At 36.9% G+C, this 20,065-nt stretch overlaps 1 protein-coding gene across 9 annotated transcripts in view; it reads left to right on the forward strand.

Annotated features, from left to right (window-relative positions):
• The first annotated feature begins 426 nt into the window (after positions 1 to 426).
• MYSM1 (Myb like, SWIRM and MPN domains 1) overlaps positions 427 to 20,065 on the forward strand; it is a 36,299-nt gene continuing 16,660 nt past the window's right edge. For 6 of the 9 annotated variants that reach the window (XM_087445840.1, XM_087445841.1, XM_087445844.1 and 3 more), the window contains exons 1-8: positions 441 to 530; positions 4,839 to 4,917; positions 6,479 to 6,549; positions 8,448 to 8,525; positions 8,619 to 8,642; positions 9,757 to 9,835; positions 12,652 to 12,750; positions 15,226 to 15,992. In XM_087445840.1, coding sequence (XP_087301966.1) covers positions 448 to 530; positions 4,839 to 4,917; positions 6,479 to 6,549; positions 8,448 to 8,525; positions 8,619 to 8,642; positions 9,757 to 9,835; positions 12,652 to 12,750; positions 15,226 to 15,992 — 1,280 coding nt within the window. In that variant the 5' untranslated portion in view covers positions 441 to 447. Of the gene's footprint in view, positions 531 to 615; positions 1,237 to 4,838; positions 4,918 to 6,478; positions 6,550 to 8,447; positions 8,526 to 8,618; positions 8,643 to 9,756; positions 9,836 to 12,651; positions 12,751 to 15,225; positions 15,993 to 20,065 lie in introns of those variants that run through there. The other 3 variants (XM_014793812.2, XM_087445843.1, XM_087445842.1) reach the window with 3 other exon arrangements.

Genomic DNA, 20,065 nt, shown 5'->3' on the forward strand with positions numbered 1-20,065 from the left:
AAATGTTTGCTTAATTTTAAAATAAAAGTTGTTCACCGCTTCACATAAGTGCCGAACGATCCTTTTCTTAAAAAAAAAAAGAAAAGAAGCAGGTAAGGGTCCTTCACTGTTGCCACCTCACAGTTCAAAGCAGGTCTGGCGTGCCCTTTCCTGCACTCCAGAAAGATATCTACTATTATCCCCATCTTACAAATGAAAGAAGTGAGGCGCCAGAGAATTTGTGCAAGCGCATGGTCTCTTCAAAGCCCAAGCCTAAGCCACTTCGCAATGTCTTCGCGCGTCACTAAAGTCAGAAAGACCGCGCCTGGGCTGCAGCAGGCTGCTTTTCTCTTGGAAGCCCCGCCTCCCCGCCACGGGAGGGGCTGGACGAGGCTGCGACTCCGCCCCGCGACGCGTCGGCCCCGCCCCTAGGCCCTCCGCCTCTCGCGGGATCTCTCGGGATGCCGGATGCAGTCAGGTCCCATCATGGCGGCTGAAGAGGCGGATGTGGATGTTGAAGGGGACGTGGTGCCGGCGGCGGCACAGCCCGGGTGAGGCGTAGAGACCGGGTCTCTCAGGGACGGGGAGGGCGGGGAAGCGTTTAGAGTATCTTGGGAGGGCCTCGGGCCCGGCCGGGACGGGGGAGCGTGAGACCGTCCCCTGGGCCGGGGTCTCCGGCGGCCGGGGAGCGCCGCGCCCATCCGTCTGCCGGCCGCTCCTGAGCCCGGCGGCGGGACCGGGCTGGTGCCGGAGGGCTCCTTCACCTTTCGCTGGATGTGTGAGGGCGCCGACCTGGCCCGGCTGTGCGCCCCATCCAGCGATTAGATTCCTTTTTCCGTTACCTCCACCCCAGCATTCGCCCCCTCGCCCCCTCCGACAGTAACTAGAACGAGGGCGGCTTCTGGACTGGGCCTGAGCCCGGGGATCCTTGTGCCGTCGCCTGCAAGCCGTGTGACCTTGGGCGTGTCGTTTCATCCCTCCTGGCACAGCTTTCCTCTTCCACATGGGGATAGTTGTGAAAAACTTCCTGGGAGGCAGCTCGACTTCAAGGAGAGGGGGCGGGCTTTAGAGTTGGACGGTTCTGGCTTCTCCTGCATTGGCTGGCCCTGCCGGTAACCAGCAGTGTGACCTTGGGCCAGACGTTTAACTGGTCTGAGCCTCAGACAGCTCACGTGTACACTGACAATCAAGATACGTACTTCAGACTGTTACTGTGAGGATCCAATGAAATAATTATGGGATGTGCCTTAGCATACGGTAGGTGCTCCGTCAATGTGTTCCTTACCATCCCGTTACCCTCAGAGATGGTATTGTGAGGACTCATTGAGGGGTCACAGTGTATTTAATAGCTATTCCTGCAGAGCAGGCCAATGTGGTTTTACACTGTAACCTCCAGCTTGAGAGATCTAGCCCGTTGCTTGCCTTTCGAGTAAGAAATTGATACCATTTTGAAATGTGCTTCCAGAGTCTCCTTTTAGTAATGGAAGAGGCCTAGACTGGTCAGGAATAAGAAGACCTCAGTTCTAAACTCCGTCAGCTGTTGCTTGTAACTATGAACAACTTCATTAGAAGTCTGTTAGGTTGAACCATGTGAAATTGCCAATCTTAGACCATTTTTGACCTATAAAATGTCAGTTTCATATGGTCCCACCTAATATTAGGGCCTCTGTAAATTGTGGGAGAAGAGCACTAACCCTGCCCAGGAGGGACTAAGATAGTGGGTTTCAAGTTCTCCTGAGCTCTAAAGCACTATAAAAATGTGAGGAGTAATTAAATTCATATAGTCGTTCTCGCCCAAATCTTGAGGCAAAGCAGTCCAAAGTCATACAGATGAGTAGAAGCCTTTAATAACAGTCATCGTTCACATTTGTGTAGAGGAGTTACTCTTGACCAGGGGCTTTGCATGCATGATTTAATTTACTTGTCACAACAGGGCTATGAGATGAGTGGGCAAGGATGCTTCTAGAGAAATGAGTTGGGCTTGGAAACACTAAAGATCATCTGAGAGCATTGGCTCTACCCTTTTTACATGGGTTCTTCTTTATTTTCTGATTGTGTTTAATTTTTCTCCCTTTCCTCTTTTTCTTTCCTTTCTCTTGCTGTCTTGATTGAGCCTTAGGTCTACTGGTGGCACCTGTGACCTCCCTAGTCTCATGCAAGCAGGAAAACAAAGGTTATTGGTTCCTGATGGTCAGAGCCATTGCTTTACACAACTCCGAGGAGCACCAATAACATTATATTCTGGTAAATGGTGCTCCCTGGTGTTGGGGCTCTGATCATACGGAATTTAGTGTGAATGATGCACCCTGCAGTATGTAGTTACAGCTGATGATAACATCTGTGGAACCCTTGAAGATTAATTGAAAACACACTTTTAAGTACTTGCTAGGTGCTCGGTACCAGAGTTAGAAGATGGCATTGACACTTCTTGGTTTCCCTTCTGCTTCTACCATTCCTTCTCGTCCTCCTTTTCTTCTGCTTGTCCTTTAAATCATAGTGTTACTAGGGGTTTTATCATAAGACTTCTCACTAACCACACAGTCCCTGGTGAGATCATCCAGAAGACTTAAATTTCTATCTCTGAGGTTGGACCATATGAAATTTTGCCAATTTTTGACCTACAAAAATGGCAGTTTTCTAAGTTCCACCTAATAACATGCTGATGTTTGCCAAATCTGTCACCAACCCAAATTTTCTCCTGAGCTTCAGATCCGTTTATCCACCTCTCTGAAATCTGTCTGCCCTTGGATGTACCACAAGCACTTCAATCTCAGCTTATGAACTTTCCCCACCAAACCTGCCTCTCCAGGTTTCCTAGTTGAATGAATGGCACCATCCACCCACTCGCCCAAGGCACAGACCTAGACTTTATCCCTTTTCTTTACTCTCTTCTTCCACTCCTTCTAGCCTATCACTTATTAAGGGTCTGTTGATTCTAAGTATCCTCTCAAATGTATTCACTTCCTAGTCACACTGTCTGTTCGCTAGGTCTGTTACTGTCACCTCTCTCTGGTATTTATGAGATCACTCCCTCTTAACTGCTCCTTGTCTCTTAAGCCCCCTTCGGTTCTTTCCTGAAGTTAGAGCAGTCTTTCTTACATCCAGATCTGATCATGTTATTCCCTTTAATCCCCACTTGGCTTTATGATAAAATCTTCATTCCTTAACTTTTAGAGACCTGTATGATCCATGCCCCACCTACGTCATTCAATTGTTCATTCAACGAATATTGATTAAGCACCTTTTATATACCAAGCCCTGGGTATGTAACAGTTATCAAAACTGAGTCCTGGCTCTCATAGAACTTTTTATGTATGCCAGATGGAGATAAGTAGAAAAAGATAGAAGAGAGAAGGTGGATGGCTTGTCAGCTTTATCTCATGTACACTTACCCAGGAAAATGATAAGGTCTGAAACTGCGGGACCTCAGAGGTAGTGTGGATACGGTGGAAGGACTGGATTTGAAAAAGCTTTGAGAAGCAACAGAATTGGCAACAGACTGAATGTGCGATGTGAGGAAATAGGGCAGACTGAGCTTTCTATCTTGGGCCGTTAGGGGAATGGAGATGCTGTTGACTGATATAGAGAACAATGGAAGAGTAGCAGATTTGAGAGGAAAGGTGAGCTAAGGTTTAAACAGGTTAATTTGTAGTACCTGTGGAGGTTCAGGTAGGTGTCCAGATGCATACACCAGAGGTGTGGATGTTGCTAGTCTTTACTGAGGAATACTATGTAAAAAGATTTCTGCAGTAAACTTGAAGCGATGCTAGTCCCACTTCCTGCACGCTTAGCAGAACAAGTTGGTTAAGCAAAGATTTCCTTCTGCTGATACAAGTCTCAGGATCCCTTGTTTAGCATTCCTGGTAGGCTCTACCAAATAGAGTTGGCACTTGAGTTACAACCTTTTGGCCGTCAACAATTGAGAGAAATTATTGCTTTTAGTTCATTGTAGATAGTCTGTTAGTCCCACAATTTATTTTAATCACTGTAGGACCAATTGAAGATTTAAAAGTATAAACCTATGGATAGGTTTTTGCAGTCTAATAGGTACAAAATCCTTACCGCTAGACTAGGTCTGGGAAAAGTCAGTAACTTTACTAGGAAACTTTATAACTTCAAGACGTATGAAAGCAAATATTAAATTTAATTATATCTTAGATTGGGCCTCCCCAAACTTAACTATTTAGTCTTTTTGCATATGAAGTGAACAGTGTGACTTTAGAGAGTTCTTATTAGTTCAGTGAAAGGAGTGAGAGAATTAACAAAGTTTAGTCTACCATGGACATAGAACAGCCCCCACATAACCTGAGTTAATTTTTTTAAATTATATGAGTTGTTATTACAACATCACATTTTTTTATCTCTTTACTGTGCTGTCCTTCCTTGAGTATTTTCTATTTTGGTTCTTCCATCTATTCTTATTTTTTCTTCATTTTGAGGGTGGTGCTGTTGATAGTGTCCTTTATACTTTAAATATAACTAAAAAAATTGTGAAGTTGAATTCCTATATGCACATGGATACTCATCAAAAGAAATCTGAAGGTTGGTTCATAGTCACAGAGCATGTTGTGGTTGCTGCTTTGGGTTATTATTTCCTCCTGTAAAAATGTTTGTTTATTCTTGGGAAACAAAAGGAATGGACAGACTTGATGTTTAGCAGTTGAGATAGGGTGGCTTAAAGCCACTCTATATTTCACAGACCAAAGCGGTAGAGCAGGCATTTCTGCACTGTTAAAGCTGTTAAGGGGAGAAAGGAACTAAATATTTGCTTAACATCTGCAACCTGCCAGTCACTGTGCTGTAAATTATATCCATTAACTGGTATAATATCACTTTGGTACCATTTTTTTTGGTTACAGAAGTGATGAAAATACACCATCTACTTTACAACAAGATTACTATCTTGATTCATCGTGGAGAACTCAGAATGGTCTTATTGTAAGTATTTTATGAAAATTTCAGGTCTATTAAGCTATAACTCATTGCCCAGAGTACCTCTTTTTTCACTTGGTCCTAGTTCTCAGCAGTCACAGAAGTAATATATTGGAATATTTTTCTTACTTTAAAAATAGAAGAAACTTATTCTTATTTCTTTTGACTTTGAAAAATGGCCTGTTGGGAAACAGCTTTAGAGCCAGCTAGATTTAGGTACAAATCCTTACTCTACCACTTATCAAATTTGTGAACCTCAGTTTCTTCATCTGAAAAGTGGGGATCATTGCAGGGTTCATCTCTTTATTTAGCAGTTTTTTATTGAGTACTTAGTATGTGCCAGACACTAGGCCAAGTTTGAGGGATACAGCTATAATCAAGACAGACATGGTCCTGCTTTCGAGGAGCTTATATTCTAAAGGGGAATCAGGTGATAAAGAAGTAGACGAACTAATTGTAGATCATGTAAGCAAGATGCTAACTGAGAGTAACAAGGTGGGGAACCTACTATAGATAAAGTTGCTAGCAAGGGAAACTAAGGAGGTGACATTTAAGTTGAAAAGTAGTAGAAAGTGAGGAGTAGATTTATGAAAAGTTGAGGAAAAGCATTTTAGACAAGAGGAATAGCAGCACAAAAGTGCTGGTTGAAAGCCAGTGTCTCAAATATGGTGGAACAAGGGGGAGTGACAGCTGTGACAAGGGTAGAGAGGCAGAGAAGAGCTCTGTCATACTTGTAGGAAGCGAGAGTAGAACCAAAGAGACCAGTTAGGAGCCATATGTAGTAATCTAAGCAAGATTTGATGGTGACTTGGCTTGAGGTTCTGGCAAAAGTAGACAGATTTGAATTATATTTTGGAGGTAGAACTGCTTGGTAGATTGGATATGGGGATTGAGGGAAAAGGAAAGCATCCAGGGTGATTCCTGGGTTTCTAGCTGGGATAACTTGGTGACTAGTGGTGTCATTTACAAAGTTGGGAAGGCAGGGGAAGAATAAAGTGAAGGTATGTGAATGGTGAGTTCTGTCTTGACTATGTTAAGTTTGAGAAGCCTACTTACTAGATATCCAAGGGGAAGTTTTGAGTGAGCAGTTGGATATAACAGTCTAGATAGAGCTTGGAGAAGACCTGAAAATTTTTGAGTTGTGAGAGTTGCAATTGAGTATGATCATTTAAAGAGATTGTGGCTTAAGGGAAAAAAGAGCATTGTGGTGAGTTTTGGAAATAGGAAAAGTATCTAGCAAAATACCTGACACCGAATAGTTCCTCATACGTGATAACCATTATTACTTTATCATGAGTGGGAGCCTGAGCCTTGGAATCCAACAGACTTGTGTCAAGTCTCTACTCTTCTATTTGAAACGCTAGCAGTGCTGTGGATGCATCTGTGAAGTATTGATGTGCATCTCATAGCATTATTGTGGGAATCAAAGATATGTCTGTGTGCTCAATATATGGTAGCTTTATTATTTGTAATCATTGTGTCATTATATATTTTTATTTAATAAAACGTAGAAGATAATTTCAAAAAGCAGTAAATAAAAAAAATATATTCTTCTCTTTTTTAATAGCCTTGGACTCTGGATAGCACCATCAGTGAAGAGAACAGAGCTGTCATTGAGAAAATGTTGTTGGAAGAAGAGTATCCTTTAACGATTATGAGGAAAGTAAGATTTTAGGGTTAAAAATCTATAAATGCAAAAGTTACAAAAGAGACCACTGTTAATTGCTAGATGGATTTTATTTGACCCCAGACTGCTTTTATATAATATGTTACCTACCTATGCAAAAAACAGCATTTTATTCCTCCAGTTCTGTTTTACTGCTAAGTCTGAGATCTAACTCAGTATTTTTGAGTTTCTCTTGTCAACCAACTCTTTATACTATTTGAATATTTAGAAATTATAGAATGTTTTAAGTCACTAGAACCTTTAGTCCAAGTCCAAGATGACTTAGTCCAAGCCTCCATTTTTAGTTATATAAGCTGAAACTCAAAGGAGATGTTAATTTGTCCAAGAACACAGAATTAGAATATGTAAAAGTTCTTCTCACTTCTTGCTCTGCCAATTTACAGGTGTTATGTGGGAGGAATCTAAGTAAAAAGGACAAAACAAATACCAGAGGATGAAAATTTTTCCCCCAGAAATTGTAGATCCTTATCCACGTTCAGCCACTGGCGTCTTGTCCTTGCTGCCTTCATCTGTTTGTGATGTTGACAACTTAACTTCTTAGAGACTCAGTTTTCTTATGTGTAAAATGAAAGGATTGAACAAATTGGTTTCTGATCTTATGATTTATAAAGATTATTAATAGTCTAATAAGTAGAGGTTTATTTTTAACTCTTTCATCTGTATTTCATGAATTTCTATGTCCTTTTTAAGCCAGAATTTCTCTGTTCCCTTTATTTCCGGTTATTGCTATATTGATTTCAGAGTGTCTGTCTACCTTTAATTATCGTAGGTTAACCCCTTTGAGGCTTTCTTATTCTCTCACTATCCCCAAACATTGTGGTTATAGCCTAGATCATTGCTTTTCAATAGAAAAATAGTGTGAGTCACATACATCATTTAAAGTTTTCTAGTAGCCACGTTTAGAGCAGGTGAAATTAATTTTAATATATTTTATTTAACCCAATATATTTAAAATATAACATTTAATCGATATGAAAACATTATTGAGATATTTTACATTCTTTGTTTCATACTTTTTGAAATCCAGTATTTTATAGTACATCTCAGATTGTGCTAGCCACATTTCAAGTAGCTACACAGGGCTCTTGGCTAACGTATTGAACAGTGCAGTTCTAGATTGACGAATGCTTCAGTAGTCACTGCTTCACTTCCACATTTGGAAACAGAAATGTTGAGAGTAAAAGCTATGTGAGGTCTTGGAGGATGGGGGTAATGTTTTCTTGTATCTTTGTCCTCAGAACCTGGTACCTAGCATAGTGCCTAACATACACGTGATACAGTCAGTATTGGTTAAGGGAAGACTATATCAGACTAATCTAAGAGCACGGCAGCAGGCCAGTTTTAAGAAGTTTGAGAGGGAGGCTCCCTGGTAGATTTGACCTAAGTGTTTGTTATTTTTATTACGGTAGAGTACATCCCTGAACTCTTCTCTGTTACGTTTAGAAATATGAAAACAAACACTCATAGATTACTCCGGACAACTAATCAAATTCATCTATTACATTCTCCATTTATTTTAGGAAAAAAGATTTAAAGAAAATATTGAGGACATCTCTTAGCCACTTTTAGTAGGGAAGATAAGAGAAACTAGCATTTATGTAGCACACATTTTGTGCAGGCACTGTGTTTGTGTGATTTCACAAGTAGTGTCTAATCCATACGACAACCCTGTGGGGTATCAATATTTTTATCATAATCTTTGTAGACCTGGAAAAGGTTCTGAGAGGAGTTGGTTTAGCTACGATTCAAGTGTGACCTTCATGAGTGTGTGAGTGCCTACTTTATATTAAAGTGACGTAAACATTACATGGCTTTATTATTGTTTTAAGTTTCTTTAATAATTATACAGGTATTATTTATCTAAAAAATCACTTCCAGAAAAATTCTGGCTTGATCAAAAGGAAGATGATAAAAAATACATGAAGAGGTAAAATCAATTTATAATATTTTTAAAAGTCTAAATTATATTTTAAAAAAATTCTTCACAAGGTTCCTTATTTTCTTTTTTCATGTGGTGCAGTCTGCAGAAAACAGCAAAAGTCATGTATGTACTTATGTTTTATATTTTAAAACCTTTTTGATTAGTTAAAATTTATGGGAGAATTAAACAAAAAATTATAGTTGGCCTGTGGAGAAGCTCTCTTGACCTTGGATTATGCAAAAATATCAAATCAGAATTTTTTTGTACAGATTTTGGAATGCCACAAGATAATTTTATGATGTTATTTATTTGCCAGAATTTCTTTTATGGCCCTGCATATGTAATTTCATTAGATTATAGAAAAGATGGTTTCCTAAGGATTTGTAGGGAAATTTTTAAAAGCTGTTATCTATTGGGAGTTGACTTGATTTCTCTTGCTCTGTCAGTTAATTTTCAGTCATTTCAAACAAAAATTTAATTTGAATTTGTGGCTTTCAAAAATTATCTGAAATTATTAACTATTTTATAAATATTCTTTCCCTATAATTGAAGAAAATTTGATGTTATTTAGTGTTTATAAACTTGCATGTTTATGGTCCCTTAAAGGGTAAACTTATAAATTTGCAATTGCCAAAGTTTGAGCACTGAGCAGACTTTGGCCTTTGCATTTTGCTGAGTAAACAACAACAAAAAATGAAGTTAATAAAAAGATTAATGGTTTGCTTGAATTAAATTAGTGAGCTTCATCACTATTTTTTAATTTCTTAAGCTACTGCATTTCGAAAGCAATAAACATAATGCCATAGTTTTTTCACTTCTTTTCTGGCTTGATATTTACATAGATTTACAAGGAAGCATCAGATAATATTTCTGGAGCCCTTGTAAACTCTTCCATACATTCGGGATTTGGAAACGTATTAACGTCTGCTGCTTTATGTCCAGTCTAAGGAAGCCTATTTGTCTGTTATCACCTTGACTTCCTTTGATGTCTTCTAGTGTTATCTTCACTAAGACCCAAGGGTTGTCTTTTGGGGCTCTTACCCTGCTGAGCTAGAGAAGTACACGAGACAGAGTAAATCTGTGCCCCAGGTAGAGGCTACAGCCTTCTTCTTCATCTTTTTAATTCTTAGACTCACAGTATTGAATTTAGCCCATGGCTCTCTATAACCTTTAGCTGCATAAGTATGGAATGTTCCATTTCAGAAATTTTTTTTGCAATTCCTCTTTTTCCCCTCAGGGTACACTCTCCTACAAAACCAGCCAGTTACTCAGTAAAGTGGACGATAGAAGAAAAAGAGCTGTTTGAACAAGGGCTGGTAAATAGAGCAATTTTTAATTTATAGTAAAATAATTCTAGAAGCAAATATTGATAGAATTATAAGCTTAAATTAATTTGTAGAGACTGGAAATTTCTTTTTAAATACAGTCACACCTATATTTTTTTTGTAGAGTGATGATGTTTCTAGTGTATTACAAGAGAATTCCTTTTAACTCATATCTAAGTTACTAAAATATTAAAATAGATTTGGATCAACAGTTTAGATAATTTTCACCCTTTTTTTTTGGTATTAATAATATCCAAGAAATTGAGCTGTATCTGTATACGTGACACCAACTACCTGGATTAAAAGGCAAAATTATTTAGTTATGTGATGTTTTTTCTGGAAAAAAAACTTGTATATTTGGAACTTCTGGGTAATTAGCTACATTCTTTTTTATTGAGATATTTGGCATTGTGCACAGTCTAAATATTTTAGTGGATTTAATTGAAGACCAGAAACATTTCTTTTGCATTTATGTTACACTGAGATTTATTTAAATGTCTACAAGTTACATAATGGAAAGTATATGTACACCAGTTTCTAAGACTAAAAGTACTCCTTAATATGAAGAAACTTTTAACAAAATATTCAGGAATTTTTTGTTTTTAACTGTCAAGAGTACGTTGTATCTTTTCCTTTAATGTAATTGTTACTCAGTATTGTACTAATTAATTTTGAAATTACATATATTTATGTATTACGTATATAGAATATATAATATTTATGTAGGATTCATGAATGCAAGTTGAAATATCATTGTTAATGTTTCTACAGATGATAGGAAATAAAATGTGTTCGTATTTTTATAGTTAGTCATCACCATGACATCTATATATTCTGTGATGTTTTTATGTAAATATGTCAACTATCTTGAGGGTTTTATCTCTTTCTAAGGTTCTTCTCCTGTACTGTTGATGTTTTTTATGTTGATATTTCAATATATCAATTGATATTGTTGCATGATTATCATTTATATAATCTAACTTTAATCAACCAATCATTTATTTAAGATTGCTGACAGATTTGGTGTTTTGCCCCTTACCGAAGACCAAGGATAGATAGATAGACAGACAGACACACACACACACAAACAGGTTGTGAATTTTTAGGTAATTACTTTTGGCATTGGTGGTAATTTTAGGGGCTACATCTGCATGATTCAAAATTCAGAAGGTACCTAAAGTTATGGGGTATTAAGTCTCCCTCTCACTCCTGTCTCAGCATTCAGTTCTCTTTGCCTGAGGTGACCGTTGTCATCTGTCCTTCAGGTATCCTTCCGGAGATATTTTGTCCCTATATAAATAACTGAGCTTTTATTTATATATGAATATAGATATCTACGTATATATGTAAACAGATGTTTTAAACTTATAATGTTTTCCCAGAGAAATACAGGTTGCTATTGATTGTATGCCCAGCCTTTTTAATCTTTTGACAAGAGTTTGATCATAGACTGAATTCTCTCAGGCTTAAGAGAAGGGAATTACATGGTACTGAATGGTCAAGGGAGATTTTTTCCTTCCCTTTCTTGGGCATAGAGCTGTCCCTTTGCTCTGTTTTGAAATTGATGAATGTTTTTTTTGCTCCTCTTGTTGGTGTCCCTTCTCTAGTTTTCGTAGTGCTCAAGCCCCTACAATCCCATCTGGTCACACCTTATCCAGATTTTTGCTGTCTGCAAAAGTGCTCCATGCCACTAAGTTATCTATTTGCCTTATCCCCCAAAAAAGATAACTAATTCTTCAGTAAGTTGATCTCAGCTAGATATTAGTTAAGAACAATCTTAAATAATTAATTTATACTTACTAATAATTTTCCCAGAAGTACTTTTAGTTTTAAGAAATTGTCCGTATGTCAGATTTCCTAATAAATACCAGAAATAAGTTTATAAATTAAGGTTTATCATTTGGGTCAGGTCTTTGAAGATTGTTTGCTACCATAAGTCATGACTGCCTGGCCTGTAAATCTGGCCCTAGGATCAGCTTCCCTGAGTTGTAGCTGGGTTTTTTGTTTTCCCCCGTAGTTTTAAGAATTCTAAAAAACTGGGATTGTTGAGCTACTTTGGGAAGTAGAGAGTGTCTTGTGTTGGAGATATTGTAAAGGAGATTTACGTATCAAAGATAGACTTGATACCTAAAAATCCCTTCAGCTTTAAAGTTATTTTGCATTCTTTTCTACATTTGAGAACACACCAGCCCTCCCACAAGTTCTCAGTTTTTCCCACACAGCTTCAGTGTTAGCAGGTGCACAGCCTTTGACAGGAGCGGGGTGAAGGGAGGCACTGGTCGCAGGTCGCTTCATTTGTGATTCACTCTTGTAAGTCAGTTTTCTGTGGGAGCTGTATAGACTACAAGTATCTACTGTGGGATGTAATGGATGTTGTGACAGATGGGATCTGGGTAAAAAAAAAATTTTTGAAATTATGCAGTTGATTCTATAAATGGAAAACATAACCTGCTTCCCTTTCAAGGCACTTGTTTTTTTTAAAAAAAGTTATATTTGGAACATCATAATACGCAACATGAGTACATGCTGTTAGGAATACATAAAGATGATGGATCTTTGTTTAGATAGCTATAAAAAGAAAACCAATTTCTAAATAATTCTGGTCAGTTTTCAGAAGTCTAGATTCCAAAAGAAGAATATGGGCTTTTTTAAGAGTCTTAGCTTTATATGAGGCTTCATTGTGTGCTTTAGAAGGTAAATAAAGATGGGAGGTTTTTTTTAGTTTTTTTTTTTTAATGTGGCAGTTGCTTGGAATATTAACAAGTAAGTCAATCAAAAGCGATTTTTTTTCCATTTTGATAACGTAGGCTAAATTTGGCCGAAGGTGGACCAAAATTGCAAAGCTAATTGGAAGTCGCACTGTTTTACAAGTGAAGAGTTATGCCAAACAGTACTTTAAAACTAAGGTAAGTGGAATATTATAAATATCCTAGTTAATAGTGATAATATTTAAAATAAATAAAATTAGTAAGCAAAAACAGTTCTTTAATTCAGGCATTAAAGTCTTAATGTTCAGAGTTTTTCTAGTGAAAGTATTTTATACCCATAAAGTACTCTACAAATGTTTATTTTCAAAAATGTCAAAGCACATATTCAGTGTTTTGAGTATTGCTATTAAATAGATATTATGTTATTCCACTTAATTTCATACAGTTAATTAGAAAGACAAAATATTAATTGCTCAGAAACATCCTATAAAGCAAGTTGTATTCCAGAAAGAAAACCCTTCGAGATCATTGTTTCCTGGAAAATATCTTTTCTTTTTAAATATTTGCATTATAGAAACTTTTAAGAATGATTAGAGCTTAGGGGCTCTATACATTCTAACATTATTCTAAAATCTGTTTAATAGCAATGAGACTTTTACAATTGTTATGAAGAGATGAAGAGTTGTCTGAAAACTAATAAATTGCAGTGTTCAGAAAGCTATAGTTATAGTCTAGTTTCTTTCTTTTTTTTTTTTTTTTTTTTTTTTGCTGAGGAATATTCGCCCTGAGTTAACATCAGTTGCCTGTTCTCCTATTTTGTTTGCTTAAGGAAGATTAGCCCTGAGCTAACATCTGTGGCAGTCTTCCTCTATTTTGTATGTGGGACATTGCCACAGCATAGCTGGTGAGTGGAGTAGGTCCGCGCCCGGGATCTGAACCCGTGAACCCAGGCTGCCGAAGTGGAATGCACAGAGCTTTAACCACTCGGCCTTGGGGTTGGGCCCGATGGTCTAGTTTCTTAATCTTTCAAGTAATCTGTGCTATATTCAACCATGTAGTTCTGATATGTAGAATTTTTTAATATGTTCTGCTTGAGTTCTGGGAACATAATTATATAGAATTTGAAGTGTCTTAAGTGAAATTTGGTGTTTTCTTTTAATGTAAATAATGGGTTTTACCCTGTATACAAGATTTATCTTACTTAGTTTCGTTTGGGCATAGGAGGTAAGTAATGGAATGGATTCATCATACATCAGTCATCTGCTCCCTCTTTAACCAAGCAAAAGTATTTTCAAGGCAGTTCTCCAAGGTTAAGGTATTATGGAACAGAATAAACCTTAACTTGATTATTCCTACTCCCAAGCATTTCAGACTAGAACATGCAGTACATCGTAGGGTGTCAGTTTTATTCAGAGACTTGGGGTGAAAGGGTACATTTTAATGTTAAAAGAGACGTTAATATATTATGAAATATAATGCAAAATTTTATCTGAATTTTTAAGAGAAAAACAGAAGACGTCAAAAAAATAGCAAGGTTGTTAAAGGCTATTTCAGGCTATATGTCCAAATCTCCATTTCCCTCCTGCTACTCTTTTATTCTCCACTACATAGTAAGCCAGTTTACCTCAAATACAAGATCCTGGGATTCTATTGTGATACAGGATCTATAAATAATCTCTTGGGGAGCTGTCATCCCTTGGGTATGTCAGTCATATGTAAGAGTTTTCAAAAACTCTGTGTATAAAGATTTTATTTCAAATCATATATACTCATTGACATTCATTTTCTTTTCCTTGTTACGTTATCAGATATTTATGGCAGATGTAGAAGATAATTTCATGCCTTAAATTATAAGCTCTATAATATTAGAGCTACATTAAATGAACCTGTGAAAAAGTTTTTTTCTGTTGTCTGCATTTAAATGAAAGATGATTTTAATTTACTCAGTAAAGATATGTGAGATAGATTCCTTTAAATAAAAGATTATATTTAGCATTATAAAAAATGATCAGCTGAGGTATCATACGTTCTGAGAAATAAGCCTTTAAAAATATTTTAGTATCGGAGCTGGCCTGGTGGCATAACGGTTAGGTTTGCGTACTCTGCTGCGGCTGCCCAGGGTTCTCGGGTTCAGATCCTGGGTGTGGACCGACGCACCATTTGTCAAGCCATGCTTTGTTGGCATCCCATATAAAGTAGAGGAAGATGGGCACGGATGTTAGCCCAGGGCCAATCTTCGTCAGCAAAAAGAGGAGGATTGGCATCAGATGTTAGCTTAGGGCTAATCTGCCTCACACACAAAAAATGTATATTTTAGTATCTTAGAGAATACCTTAGTGTGGTAGCTGTTGCTTCTTTCTCTATGGTTTATCTGAGCCAGGTCCCTATTTTAAACTTAATATTGAAAAATTAGTAGTAGTTCTATATGGGTCATGATTATTAATAAAAAAATCACCAGATCATGAATGAGTGAAGTATTTATGGAAATTTGAAATGATTATCTTTGACATTTAAAATGCAGTTGTAAACTCTTCCAAGAAGAGCGCAATAAAGGTATAATATACCATTGACATGTATTCAGTTTAATAACATTGTATTTATACTACTTTTTGTGCCAATGATTAAATTTTAAAGTGTTAATATTATGGGGATTTTATCTTGATTTTTAATAAGGTAAAATTAGATGGTCTGGAGAAGGAAACATCAGATCAGAAGAACAGCAGTGATCCTCAGATTAAAAATGAAGGTGGGGGCACAGAGGCATGGACACCATCAGGTTTAAGGGGACGTGCTGATCCCAACTTGAATGCTGTCAGAATTGAAAAGTTATCGGATGATGAAGAAGTAGACATCACAGATGAGGCAGATGAGTTGACTTCTCAAGCTCTCCAGAAGAATCCTAGCAGTGATCTCTTACTTGACATTCCTAATAGTAAAAGTCATGAAACCAGTCAAGAAGTCATTGCTTCTGACAGCCAGGAAAACCCCATTTTTAAATCTTCCAAGGAATATTTTCAGAATATAAAGCAAGGTGATATGGAAACACTTTCAAGCTCAAGAATTACATTTTGGACTGAAAAACAGAGCACCAGTGACAAAAAATCAGTTTTTGAATTAAATAATCAGAAATGTAATAAACTGATGAAGAACTGCGATAAGCATGATGGAAATGGAGATGATGCCAGGCAATTGCCTTCTCCAGAGCCTTGTGAAGTTCAGAAAGATTTGAGTGAGGATGAAATGCTTTTTCATTCTTCCTGCCAAATGGAGGAGGAGAGCCATGAGGAAGAAGAGCTTAAGCCACCAGAACAAGAAGTAGAAATAGATAGAAATATCATTCAAGAAGAAGAAAAACAAGCAATTCCTGAGTTTTTTGAGGGGCGCCAAGCTAAAACACCAGAACGCTATTTGAAAATTAGGAATTACATTTTGGATCAGTGGTAAGGAAAAATTATATTTTAGATGTTATTTTAAAACTTATAATACACTAGAGTATTTTAGTTAGGCCTATGCAGAATTTAATATTTTACATTGCTAGTGATCCAGAGAGCTTTAACATTAACATATTTCAATAGGCAAGACTTAAAATTTCTCATAGTGAAACTTTTTTTTGAAAGCTTTGTTAAAGATTGTCATCAATAGCTATTTTAACCCATCTGTCTGTTCATTAAGAGTGTTTAGTCCTAGAAAAAAAAGGAATAGATGATTGCCTTAAGAAGCGGTTTCTTAGGACAGTGTTAGGAAAATACAGAATGCTCTACTGCACTGGAAAAGGGGGAGAATGTCTTTCCTAGTTTATCAGGTACTTTGAAGTACAAAGAAAGAAAACTTTGGTGACAGAAGGATAGTGTCATTAAATGTGGGTAGGTTTTAGAAACCATTCTCCTAAATAACTGCCTTAAATACTTAGAACTTTGAACTTCTGGCCTAATGTTTCAATAACTCCTTCATCCAGCTTCATCAGGATGCAGGAATTTTCTGATATATGATGTTTACCCTCTAAATTGTCAGTACATTTTATTTGAATTATTTTAGTGAAGGATGGGGAACAAACCAAGAAACTTCCCACCTTATTAGTCTAAGTGCTCTGAAAATAATTTGAATTTTTCACAGTAATTAAATTAAGACATCATCCAACGTTCCTAATTGTTGTTATTGCTTCAGGAGCTACAGAATTGTATAATTAAGGCCATCTTTACAGAGGGCTTCTGCTATAACCTAGGAAGATTATCAAAGGAAAACAAATATCCAGGCTTATTAAATCAGCAACCTTCATTTTACCCACACAATATTAAGTAATTTGGCTTTTAAAGATAGCCCTGTTCTTCTGTTCTTGTTCTTGACTCGTGGTTATCTTGCAGATGGTTGACATTGCTAAAAGTAAAACTTCTGGATAAATGTGGTATCAAAGTAAAGAATACTTACAAGGTACAATTCCTGACATTTGCATAGTGCTTTACAGTTTACAGAAAGCTTTTTTGTATCATCTGATTCCTCACAACAATCCTGTAAAATAGGAAGGTGGTATTTTCTCTATTTGATAAAACGGTTCTGAGATTGGGAGAGGTTTAAGGACCTGCCTTTGATTATACAGCCAGCTACTGACAGAAGGAAGACTTCTGTAAATCACTCTTTCCATTATTATACGTTGCCTAATTCGTGCTGTTAAAAAAGGTAAATTAAATTAGATCTCTATTGGTATCTCATTTGTTTTTGGAAGTAAGAGGATGACTGGCCAAAATTGAAGGTCTTCAGAATACTAACCAATTCAAAAATGTCTATATGAATCATCAATGAGTACTTAATGTTACTTTATTCAAATTTCATTTGTTACTTTAAATTTTTTATTTTAAATGAGGCAGAATGATTTATATAGTTAGTATAAATTCTATGGCAGTAGTTTCCTAATGTCATTTGTCTTAGTTCATGAAACCAGTTAAATGTGTCTGTTTCAGTATGGTGATTGAGGAGAACAGTGTGAAAGCAAAAAAAAATGTTTTGAACAGGAACTCAAATCTATGCTCCTCAGAAATAGAAGAGAGTGTGGTTAGGGACTGGAGGTGGTGTTAAAAAAAAAATAGAAGGAAGAGTTAAAATTTTAAAAATAAAAGATGGCTTGCTCGATTTGTATGTAGCTAAGAGATCTTTTTTATAAAAGCACATGCAATTGACTTCTGTTTAGGGGAATTTTTAATTAAAATAGTAACCGATACCATTATTGAATGTCTGCCAAATGCCATGCATTTTGTTTAAATCATCTCCATTCCTTTTGACAACCTTGCCCTCATTTTACAGATGAGAAAAACCAGGTTCAGAGAGGAAAAGGAACTTGTTCCAGGTCACATTAGGTGAAGGTGATTCGAGAGTCTGCTGTCCTGACTCGTTATTTTCACACTTTCAGCTCAGGCCCTTGACCCAGACTTCTCACTCTGCCTTGGACACTTCCCCCTCCCAGATCCTGATGAATCTGGCTCGTCTCCTTCAGTTCTGCTCAAGGGAAGTTAAAGGCCTTCTCTGAGCACCCTGTCTAAAATAGCTCACATACCTTCTCCCTCTCATTCTGTGCCTTGTATTTTATCTATCTTGATGGAACTTATTACCACTGAAAATATTGTATTTTTATTTGTGTGTTGTCACCTCTTCTTCCCCACCGTCCCCCATGATAATGCAGGCTCCATGAGGGCACATCTTTGTTTTGTTCACTGTTACATCCCTAGTGCTTAGAACGGTGCTTGGGACACAGAAGGCGCTCTATTTGCAGGGGAAGATTGAATGAGTGAGTCATCATGATATCTTCAACGGAGATTTTTAGAGGCCTTCCAGTTTGTCCAGCGCTGTGCTAGTCCTAAGCTCTGTTTCAAGCCTTTGATTTGACTGATCTTTAATTAGCTCAATACAGTTCTAGATTCCTAGAGTCCTTTGGTAGCCAGTTATACTGTGCTCATTCCTGCTTCCTCACTTCCATTTGTGTAGTTTGTTTCCTTTTCTTTCAAGACACACTGAAATCTCAGCTTTTCAGTGAAATTTCTGATACGTCCCACATCACAAGTTAAGTACTTTTTACCCTCCCTGAACATCTATAGAATTTATGATTTTAAATTTGATCTCTGCTTAGAGAGGCCTTCCCTAAACACCGTGTCTAAAATCTCTGTGCCTATTTGTCTTACACTGTCCCCTTATCCTTCTTGCTCTTTCTTCCTAGCACTTACTACTGCCTGACAATATAATATATGTTATTCATTAATGTATTGACTGTCTTCCCCATTAGACTGTAAGGTCAGGAACTTAGTATTCATCTCTCTATCCTTAGTGCCTAGAACAATGACTGGCACGTAGGACACAAAATAAATATTTGTAGAATAAAATAAAATATTGAGTAAGAAATACCTATGTTATATGAGATATCTGAATACTTGTTTTATAATGTCTGTATTTGAATCCTGACTGTTACTTCAGTAACAGTCTTTAATCCCTCTGACTTGATTGTTTCCTCATCTCTAAAATAAGAATAATAGGGGCCGTCCCGGTGGCACAAGTGGTTAAGTGCGCGCGCTCCGCTGCGGCGGCCCAGGGTTTGCCGGTTCGGATCCTGGGCGCGCACCGATGCACCGCTTGTCAGGCCATGCTGTGGCAGGCGTCCCATATAAAGTGGAGGAAGATGGGCATGGATGTTAGCCCAGGGCCAGTCTTCCTCAGCAAAAAGAGGAGGATTGGCAGATGTTAGTTCAGGGCTGGTCTTCCTCACAAAAAAAAAAAAAAACAAGAAGAAGAATATCTACTTCGTAGAGTTGTTGTGAGGATTAAGGTTGCGTAACTCTTACTACAGCATCCGGCATAAGCACTCAGTAATTGTTTCTTACTGTTATTAAGTTGTCTGTTACTCTTACACTTTATATTATACCATCTAGCATGGTACATTAAGTATATTCAGTAAATATATGTTTTATTATATAAACTTCTTATTTCTTTCATAGAAAGAAATGGGCATTTCTTGATTCCTTTGGAATTCTCTAGGCTATCTATTTCTGTTTTCCATTGAGAGTAAGCACTTAATATTTATTGGCATAATGATTAAAAACTAATATGAAACTTTTAAGCATTTATAAGGTAGCTTATAATTAAAAGATACTGTCCATTAAAGTAAAAATAGATGAACATAAGTAATATATTAAAAATTGGAAAAGTCTAATACTAAATACTTTCAATATATTATCAAAGTACCCTTTTTATTAAAAGATTTAGGCTTGAATTTGGATCTGTAGATAAATAAGCTTCTAACGTCAAAGTCCTGGGATAACTGGAATCTACTGAATTTAATATTGGGAAATAAATAATACTTGTAAAAATCACACTATACTTGTAAGTTAATGTGTCATTTAAAGATATTTTATTTCAGAAAAAAGTACACTTGGATATTATGTATTAGCATTGTATTTAGTACACATTTACATAATTGTGAGTAAATTTTTAAGATATTTCAAATATTAAAAGTTTTCTCCAGAAATCTTTTTTT

This window comes from Ceratotherium simum, chromosome 22 (assembly GCF_057802395.1).
Source record: "Ceratotherium simum simum isolate JZ-2026a chromosome 22, ASM5780239v1, whole genome shotgun sequence".
Classification (NCBI taxonomy): domain Eukaryota; kingdom Metazoa; phylum Chordata; class Mammalia; order Perissodactyla; family Rhinocerotidae; genus Ceratotherium; species Ceratotherium simum.